This window comes from Prunus dulcis, unplaced genomic scaffold (assembly GCF_902201215.1).
Source record: "Prunus dulcis unplaced genomic scaffold, ALMONDv2, whole genome shotgun sequence".
NCBI classification, from domain to species: domain Eukaryota; kingdom Viridiplantae; phylum Streptophyta; class Magnoliopsida; order Rosales; family Rosaceae; genus Prunus; species Prunus dulcis.
The window spans coordinates 7,715-17,129 of record NW_023010190.1 but is presented as its reverse complement, the minus strand read 5'-3'; the positions used below and the strand labels follow the sequence as shown (position 1 = coordinate 17,129).

At 42.2% G+C, this 9,415-nt stretch overlaps 2 protein-coding genes and 1 non-coding gene across 3 annotated transcripts; 1 reads left to right on the top strand and 2 right to left on the bottom strand.

The window, feature by feature from the left end:
- Positions 1-1,302: 1,302 nt before the first annotated feature.
- Positions 1,303-1,409, bottom strand: LOC117613164. Its single transcript, XR_004583674.1, has one exon. It is a non-coding gene; the product is annotated as a small nucleolar RNA R71 (small nucleolar RNA).
- Positions 1,410-1,995: 586 nt separating this feature from the next.
- On the top strand, positions 1,996-4,895 carry LOC117613161. The gene is made up of 8 exons (XM_034341806.1): positions 1,996-2,209; positions 2,271-2,864; positions 2,909-3,555; positions 3,664-3,729; positions 3,774-3,900; positions 4,093-4,206; positions 4,332-4,644; positions 4,754-4,895. Exons 1-8 carry the CDS (start codon positions 1,996-1,998, stop codon positions 4,893-4,895), a joined length of 2,217 nt encoding a protein of 738 aa, XP_034197697.1.
- A 3,335-nt stretch (positions 4,896-8,230) lies between these two features.
- LOC117613160 lies at positions 8,231-9,336 on the bottom strand. Its single transcript, XM_034341805.1, has 2 exons — positions 8,553-9,336; positions 8,231-8,268 (listed from the first exon to the last, which is right to left on the bottom strand). The coding sequence occupies exons 1-2, from the start codon at positions 9,334-9,336 to the stop codon at positions 8,231-8,233; spliced, it is 822 nt and encodes a 273-aa protein (XP_034197696.1).
- Positions 9,337-9,415: the final 79 nt, after the last annotated feature.

Genomic DNA, 9,415 nt, shown 5'->3' with positions numbered 1-9,415 from the left:
GTTCGAGGTTTTCACCGATCTTAATGAGTTTCTATGTGTTGATATTTGACCTGAATACCATAGGCAAATTGCATGTAGGAATATACAAGTTAGCCTAAATACCATTGGTAATTCATGAAAAAGGAAAACTAAGCGGCAACATCAAATGGTTAGTTAATAGGTAGGTGAATAAGAGGCTAGATCAGATTACTAGTAGTGAATTCATTGTCCTAGTGCTTTTATCAATTTGAATTTCTCATCCTTGTGTTTCGTAACTTCCTACTTGTTTTGTGTTTTAATTTCATTGGTAATTAAATCATTCTTTCAAAAACCCCTTTTGTGTTCACGTGAGTATGCTACGTGTTTAATTTCTTGTTTATATAAGTACAGTAGTTAAAGTATTTTGTGAAGTAAATTAGGTTAGACTAATTGGTAGTTGAACTCAATCCTCGTGGGAATGACCTCGTATTTTCCATACTATATTACGATTGACCTTGTGCACTTGCGAGCATAATTTGTGTTTAGACTAATCCTTATAAACTCCATTTTTCAGGTTGTCTAAAATTCACAACAAGTTTTTGGTGCCGCTGCCGGGGGGAATTGGCTTCGTCAACTACGATTTAGTTCAATCTTAATTTTGCTTTTCAGTTTTTATTTTAGTTTATTTTCATTTTTTTAATATTTATTGGAAATTTCAGGTTATTGGAATTGATTTGTGCTTCTTGTTTGTCTTGTTTATTAGGTTGGACTTAGTGTATGACTGGAAGACACTCTCAAGGTCAAGACCTCATACCGTTTGATCCTGAGATTGAAAGAACAGTTAGGAAATGAAAAGACAAATTCACTCACTCACTGGAACATCAAAAAGACGGAGGTTCCGTTGAAAATATAAACGAGAAGAGTGACAAGAACGTTGGGGAACAACAAATAGCGCAAGAGGAAGCAATGGAACGAACACAACCTGCTCGAGCTACGAAGGAGTACTCCATCCCAACTCTTTCTAACACTCCGTCATGTATTGTAATACCAGAAGTTGAAGCAAATTCATTTGAACTTAAGTCTAGAATGATTCATTTGTTACCATCTTTCTATGGCAAGTCGAATGAAGATCCTAACAGGCATATTCGGAAATTTTTCGACATTTGTGGCACCATCAAGATCCTAAATGCCTCTGATGAAGTAGTTAAGCGGAAATTGTCCCCATTTTCATTAAAGGATAGAGCCAAAGCTTGGCTTCACTCACTACCAGCTGAATCCATTAATTCATGGGAGGGTTTAGCTCAAAAATTTCTCCAAAAATTCTTCCCTCCCCAGAAAACGAATCAGCTTAGAAGAGATATCATGCATTTTAGTCAAGGAGAGCATGAGCCATTCTATGAAGCTTAAGAGCGATTTAGAGAATTGCTGCAAAAATGCCCTCATCATGGCATTATTGATTGGATGCAAATGCGCTTCTTTTATGAAGGACTTACGACTGCAAACAAACGAATGGTTGACTCTGCATGTAAAGGTGCATTGATGGACAAGACACCTCGAGAAGCATTTGATCAATTTGATTTTCTTGCTAATAATAATCAACAATGGGGCAGTGAGCGGACAAAGAAGGCAGGAGTTCATAAAGTTGACACCAACACTGCGGTTGTTGCTCAAACTTCAAGCCTTGAGAAAAAACTTGAAACTCTTATGGGTGCTGTTATTCCATCTTCCCCACAACAAGTTTGCGCCATTTGTTCAGACCCAACTCATCCAATGGAACTTTCTCCATCTACTACGCAAGTTTTTGAGCAAGTTCTCCAAGTTAATTCATTTCAGCGACCTCGGAATGATCCATATTCGAACACCTATAATCCAGGGTGGCGTAACCACCCCAATTTTTCATGGAGCAACCAGCAACAACAAGCTAGCTCTACTCGTCCTATTCATCACCAAGGGCAGCCTTCAAGTGAGCCCAAGAAACCAGCGTTGGAGGACTTAGTTGCTTAGTTTGTATAGACTTCTCAACAAAATCAGAATACTATGCAAGCATCCATCAATAAATTAGAAACTCAAGTAGGCCAACTTGCAACTATTGTGCATGAAAGGGTGCAAGGCACATTCCCAGGCCAACCTGAAATTAATAATTCTGAGCATGACAAGGCTATTAGAATGCTGCGGAGTGGAAAATCTTATGGTCCACAAGAGAATGATGCACCAAATGCCGGCCACGCTGAAGATCATGTCAAGAAGAGCGGTGAGGATGTGGATATTACTTCTAACAAGCAAAAAATAGTTCTACTACAAATTTAGTACAGCTGCAGCCGAGAAGCCAAAGGAAGAGAGTTACACACCATCTTTGCCATTCCCACATCGTGTTCACAAGCAAAGGAAGGACCAACACATGTTTGATATTTTGGAGATTTTTAAAAAAGTGCATATCAACATTCCCTTGCTTCAAGCAATTCAACAACTTCCTTCTTATGCACAATTTTTGAAAGATACATGTACAAACAAGAGAAAATTTGCACCGCATGAAAAAGTGTTATTAACTGAAGAGTGCAACGCGGTATTGCTTAAGAAATTGCCTCCAAAACTGAAGGACCCAGGGAGTTTTACAATTCCTTGCATTATTGGTGATGTTCAATTTGATAAAGCATTTTTAGATTTAGGCTCGAGCATTAACCTTATGCCTTTGTCTATTTTTCAGAGATTATGTATTGGAGAGCTCAAGAGTACTTCCGTTTCTCTTCAACTTGCAGACAGATCAGTCACATATCCTAAAGGAATCATCGATGACGTGTTGATCAAAGCGAAGCAATTTGTGTTGCCGGCTGATTTCCTGATTCTTGACATGGAGGAAGACCGCGACATCCCACTCTTGCTAGGCCGTCCCTTCCTTGCTACAGCTGGTACATTGATTGACAACAAGGAACTTTAACTTTGAGAGTTCAAGGCGAATCCGTTGAGTTTAAGGTGTTTGAAGCTGTTAAAAAACTGGGGGACTTGGAAGAGTGCAGCCGCATTGACATTGTTGAGACCCTTGCACATGAAAACTTCCTAGCAAATTCCACCGATCATTTGTTACAGATTTTCTTAGCAAATCCTGAGTTACAACCAGCAGTAGAAGAGGAAGCATTAGACATAGTAGCGGCACTAAATTATGCTCCAACTTACCCTCCAAGGTGGAGGCATGAGGTGGAAAGCCTTGGCTGTCCAATAGCTCGAATTGTACCATCTATTGAGAAGGCACCTAAGCTCGAACTCAAACTTTTGCCTGAACATCTCACGTATGCATATTTGGGAGAGAATGATACATTACAAGTCATCATTGCCGCCACTCTCACTTCCATTGAAGAGGAGAAGCTGCTGCGTGTATTAAGAGAGTTTAAATCATTGCTTGGATGGGCCATCGCTAATATCAAAGGCATAAGCCCATCAGTTTGTATGCACATGATACTTTTGAAGGAGAACTCGAAGCCAATCGTTGAGGCGCAAAGGCAATTGAACCCCAATATGAAGGAGGTTGTGCGAACTGAAGTTTTAAAGCTATTAGATGCTGGCGTTATCTATCCCATCTCGGACAGTGTGTGGGTTAATCCAGTGCATGTCGTCCCAAAAAAAATCTGGAATTACAGTTGTACAAAATGAGAATAATGAACTAGTTCCAACTCGCATGACAACTGGGTGGAGAGTTTGTATTGATTACAGGAAGTTGAACTCTTCTACTCGCAAAGATCATTTTCCCCTTCCATTTATCGATCAAATGTTAGAAAGGTTAGCTGGTCACTCACATTACTATTTTTTGGATGGTTATTCAGGTTACAATCAAATCCCCATTAGCACCGGAAGATCAAGAGAAGACTACATTTACTTGGCCATTTGGAACGTTTACGTATAGGAGAATGCCATTTGGATTGTGTAACGTTCCAGCCATTTTCCAGCGTTGTATGCTAAGTATCTTTTCTGATATGGTAGAGTGAATTATAGAGGTTTTCATGGATGACTTTTCCGTATTCGGTTCTTGTTTTGATAATTGTTTATCTAATCTAACCTTGGGTTGGGAAAGATGCAGGAAAACTAATCTTATTTTGAATTGGGAAAAATGTCATTTTATGGTTAACCATGGAATTGTGTTAGGTCATTTGATTTCCAACAAGGGCATAGAAGTGGACAAAGCGAAGATTGACTTGATTGCTAAGTTGCCACCACCAACTTCAGTGAAGGGAGTCCGATCTTTCCTAGGACACGCTGGTTTTTATGGGCGCTTCATCAAGGATTTCGCCAAGATCAGCCAACCCCTATGCAACCTCCTTGCTAAGGATGCCTGATTTGGGTTTGATGATAATTGTTTGCTTGCTTTTAACACTTTAAAACAGCTTCTAACCACTGCACCTATTATCACTGCTCCGGATTGGAGTTTACCTTTTCAACTAATCACTGTGATGCTAGTGATTATGCAGTTGGTGCTGTTCTAGGGCAAACAAAGGACAAGTTACCGCATGTAATTTATTATGGCAGCCGTACTTTGAACGATGCCCAGCTCAATTACTCAACAACGGAGAAGGAGCTCTTGGCTATGATCTTTGCATTGGAGAAGTTTAGGTCTTACCTCATCGGTTTGAAGGTTGTTGTGTATACTGATCATGCTGTCCTCAAGTACCTCTTGTCAAAGAAAGAAGCTAAACCAAGGTTAATTCGTTGGGTTTTGTTGCTCCAAGAGTTTAACTTGGAAATAAGAGACAAAAAAAGGTGCGGAGAATGTTGTAGCTGACCATCTTTCACTCCTCACCCAAGTTAGTGAAGATAAGAAAGACGTGCTTCCCCTCAATGAGAGCTTTCCTGACAAGCAGCTCTTTATCATTCGTCATGAGGTGCCATGGTACGCAAACATTGCAAACTATCTTGTAGAAGGAGCTGTCCCAACTAATTTGAGTTACTAGCAAAAGAAGAAATTCCTTTATGATGTCAAATTCTATTTCTGGGGTGAGCCTTATCTCTACAAGTATTGTCCAGACCAAGTCATAAGACGATGTGTTCCAGCCACTGAAAAAGAGAGTGTTCTACGATTTTGTCATCACTATGCATGTGGAGGTCACTTTGGTGCGAATAGGATTGCAGCTAAGGTTTTGCAAAGTGGTTTCTACTCGCCTAAATTGTTTCAGGATGCCCATGATGACAATTTAGAGTCTTTTCCGAAAAGGTGTATCTCTATACATCGAGAATTGCCCATTATATGGACAGAATACAAGTTAATTAGGAAAGAACACAGGCTGATATTCAGCCCCTGAAAAACAGCTCACCTTCCACATATACATGTATCTAATTATAGCTAACCTACCACATATACATGTATCTAATTAATGAAAGAATCTGCTGGCATTTAAATCTGAAGAATCTGCTGGCATTTAAATCTGATTTCCTTTGACATCCCCCCTCAAATTGATGCTGGTAAATCGACAAGCATCAATTTGCTAACGAGGAAATGATGGCGCTGACGTGGCATGGATTTGGTGAAGATATCGGCAATCTGCAGAGTAGTGGAGACATGTGGAAGGGTGATAACCTGATGATCATAGGCTTCTCGGATGGAGTGACAGTCAACCTCGATGTGCTTGGTGCGTTCGTGATAGACGGGGTTGGCTGCAATTTGGATGGCACTTGTGTTGTCAGCATGCAGTGGAGTAGGATGAAGTGGACTGAACCCAAGCTCTGTGAGGAGACCACGCAGCCAAATGATCTCGGAGCACGCAGCAGACATGGCGCGATACTCTGCCTCAGTGGATGATTTGGAGACGTGGTCTTGCTTCTTGCATTTCCAAGAGATGAGGGCATCACCAAGAAACATACACCAGCCAGTAGTAGATCTCCTGGTGTCTGGGCAACCAGCCCAATCAGCGTCACTATAGGCCTGAAGCTGAAGAGAAGAACCTGTAGGGAAGAACAAGCCACGACTAGGTGTGCCAAGAATATAGCGAATGATGCGGCGAACGGCAGAGAGATGGTGATGCCTCGGGGCTTGCATGAACTTGCTGACAGTGTGAACAGCATAAGAGATGTCTGGTCGGGTGATGGTTAGATAGATAAGACTACCAACCAGCTTCCGATAGGTAGTAGGATCCTCAAGAAGCTCCCCGTCGTCACGTCGATATTTCACATTAAGTTCCATGGGGGTGTCAACGGAAGTAGTGTTGGTGAGGCCGGCTAACTGAACAAGATCTTGACTGTACTTGTGCTGAAGCAAGAAGAGACCATGAGGTTGATGATGGACCTCTAAACCCAAGAAATAAGTGAGCGGACCAAGATCTTTCATGTGGAAAGTAGAATGCAACAAAGTCTGAACTGCAGAGATTGCCTCCAAGTCGGAGCCAGTGATGACAATATCATCCACATAAACAAGAAGAACAACGATACCCATGGATGTCCGTTGTAGAAAAAGAGAGGAGTCATACTGACTCTGAGTGAAAGAAAAACCAAGCAAAGTGGAGCGAAACTTTTCAAACCATACTCGCGGGGCCTGCTTCAAACCATACAAAGAACGTTTCAGTTTGCAAACATCATTAGGTGAGGAAGTAGGCATACCAGAGGGAAGTTTCAAGTAAACTTCTTCCTTGAGATCACCGTGGAGAAATGCGTTCTTGACATCCATTTGATGTAAGGGCCCGGATTGGGATGCAGCAAGGGCGAGTATGGTGCGGACAGTGGTCATTTTGGCAACTGGTGCGAAGGTCTCATCATAGTCGAGACCATATTCTTGTTTGTTGCCAAGTGCCACTAACCGAGCCTTATAACGGTCTATGGACCCATCAGAACGAAGCTTGACAGAAAACACGAACTTACTGCCAAGGGGTTTCACGGAGGAGGGACATGGAACAACGTCCCAAGTTTGGTTTTCCTCAAGTGCGAGAAGCTCAGTTTCAACCGCTGTCCGCCAACACTCATGCTTCATGGCCTGTGTATAAGACGAAGGAAGAGAAATAGAAGACAAGGTGGCAGGGAAGAGGGAAAGAGGAGAGGAACCAAACCTATCTGGTGGTCTACGAACCCGAGTACTCTGTCTGAGGGGGGGAGGTGCAGTTGCTGGAACAGGAGGTGTAGTTGCTGGAACAGGAGCAGCAGTCGGGGAAGGAGCTGGAGGGGGCTGGGGAGGTGCTGGAGGTTGATGGGAAGTTTTGGAGGAGCGTCGTTGATACACGAAGAGAGGCTGAGAAGGGACTGGAGCTGGAGAAGAGATATTTAAAACAGGAGCTGCATAAGAGTTAGTAAACATAGGCAAAACAGAAAATGAAGGAGAAACGGGGTCGTGATGCGTGGGAAAAAAATACTGATTTTCTAGAAAGATTACATTTCTAGAAACTCGAATGCGTCGCAAATGTGGATAGTAGCAAAGAAAACCTTTATGGTGGACTGAATATCCTAGGAAAGCACACTGGATCGATTGAGCCATGAGTTTTGTGCGTTCATGTGCAGGAAGATGAACATAACAGATACAACCAAATGTACGAAGGTTGGAATAAGATGGAGGGCGACCAAATAACTTGGTGAAAGGAGAGTTGTGGTGCAATGTGGGAGAAGGCAACCTGTTGATGAGATGGACAGTAGTGGAGAGAGCTTCACACCAAAAACGAGAGGGCGTAGATGACTCTAACAGGAGAGTGCGAACAACATCAAGAAGGTGACGGTTCTTCCTTTCAGCCACCCCATTTTGTTGAGGTGTTGAAGGGCAAGACCGTTGAGAGATGATGCCATGAGTCTGTAGGAAGTCCTGAAACAAATGAGACATATACTCACCCCCATTGTCAGAACGAAGGATTTTGATATGGGCCGAAAATTGGGTCTGAATATATGCATGAAAAATCTTTAAAACAGAAAAGACTTCATCTTTAGAATGTAGAAAATATATCCATGTGAAACGGCTATAGTCGTCAATAAAAGTGACGAAGTATTTGTAATTAGCATGAGAAGTGACTGGTGCCATACCCCACACATCACTATGTATCAAATCAAAAGGTTGGACCACATGGGGTGTGTGAATAGGAAATGGCAGAGTCTTACTACTTTGCCAAGTCTGCAAGAATTGCAATCAAATTGAACAGCACTAAGATATGGTGATTCTTTATTCCCAAGAAAACCAGATTTCAGTAAATCATGAAGTACAGTAGAGTTTGGATGTCCGAGACGTTTATGCCACACTCGGTAATCAACATGAGCAGAATTACAAGAGACAAAGGGTGAAAAAGAAAACAAAGGAAATTGAAGAGGAAAAAGACGTCCCACTTTAGGCCCCCTCGCGATCATCCTCCCTGACTGTTGATCCTGCACAACACAACCAGATTTAGAGAATTCCACTTTGCAATCATTATCAACCAACTGACCGACAGACACAAGATTGGTGGTAAGACCAGGAGATACAAAGACATCAGTGAGAGAGGAAGAAACATCACCAGTGGCCGTGATAGGTAAATGATTGCCATCAGCAGTATGAATTTTGAGATTTCCAAAATATTTGTTTACATTGGTAAGAGAATCAGCATTGTTTGTCATATGATGGGAAGCCCCGGAATCAAAGTACCAAGGAGATGATGTAGAGAAGGGTTTACCTGAGAGTCCTAAAGCTGAAAATGCAGAAATGATCATTTGTTGAATCATGTCAGGGGTCACAGGTTGAACATGAGCACTTTGTGTCAGCGGTACTGCAGTCACAGAACTTCCAGCACTAGAAGAGCCAACGGAGACAGTATATGCGGTCTCTGATTTCTTGGGGGGTCGAGTAGGACATTCCTTGATGATATGGCCATCCTTTTTGCAGTAGTTGCAGAATTTTCGGGGACAATTTGCAGCATAATGACCAAATCCCTTGCAACAAAAACACTGAACAGTGCTTATATCCCTGCCTCGTGGCTTACCTTGTGCTGCATAGGCCACAGGAACAGATGCAGACCGCCGTTGTTCCATGGTGGTTTGAGTGAGAAGGCGCTGTTCCTCGCGAAGGAGATCATTGAGGCATGTATCCAAGGAGGGGACAGATTCTCGGTTCATAAGATTGGATCTGGTGCCTTCAAATTCAGGTCTCAATTTCATTAGAAATTGATCCCTCTGGGTAGTTTCATGGACAGATTGAACAGAACTAAGACCTTCGGATGGTAAGTCAGCATAAACTATATCAGTGTATTCACCCCAAAGATTAGTGAATCTAGAGTAAAAATCAGAGATAGAAAGGCTATCCTGTTGGAAAGCGGCCAATTCATGTTCAAGCTGGAACCGACGAGCAGTGTTTCGTTGACTATAGATCTTCTTCAGGTAAGTCCACATCTGAGCTGCAGTCTGAGATGATCGAAGGTTCAAGATGATATTAGGTTCGACAGATCCTAAAATCCATGTCATAACTTGAGCGTCCTTGACTTCCCACTTGGCGTGCTGGTCTTTGTCTTTGTTTTTGTCAGGAGCTGGGTTACTTCCATCA

Coding starts and splice junctions, on each gene's coding strand:
- LOC117613161 (XM_034341806.1), top strand. CDS start 1,996: ATGCAAGCATCCATCAATAAATTAGAAACTCAAGTAGGCCAACTTGCA. Junction 2,865..2,908: donor TCCCTTCCTTGCTACAGCTG/GTACATTGATTG, acceptor TGAGAGTTCAAG/GCGAATCCGTTGAGTTTAAG. Junction 3,730..3,773: donor ATCGATCAAATGTTAGAAAG/GTTAGCTGGTCA, acceptor ATGGTTATTCAG/GTTACAATCAAATCCCCATT.
- LOC117613160 (XM_034341805.1), bottom strand. CDS start 9,336: ATGACATGGATTTTAGGATCTGTCGAACCTAATATCATCTTGAACCTT. Junction 8,269..8,552: donor TTCAGCTTTAGGACTCTCAG/GTAAACCCTTCT, acceptor TGTGTTGTGCAG/GATCAACAGTCAGGGAGGAT.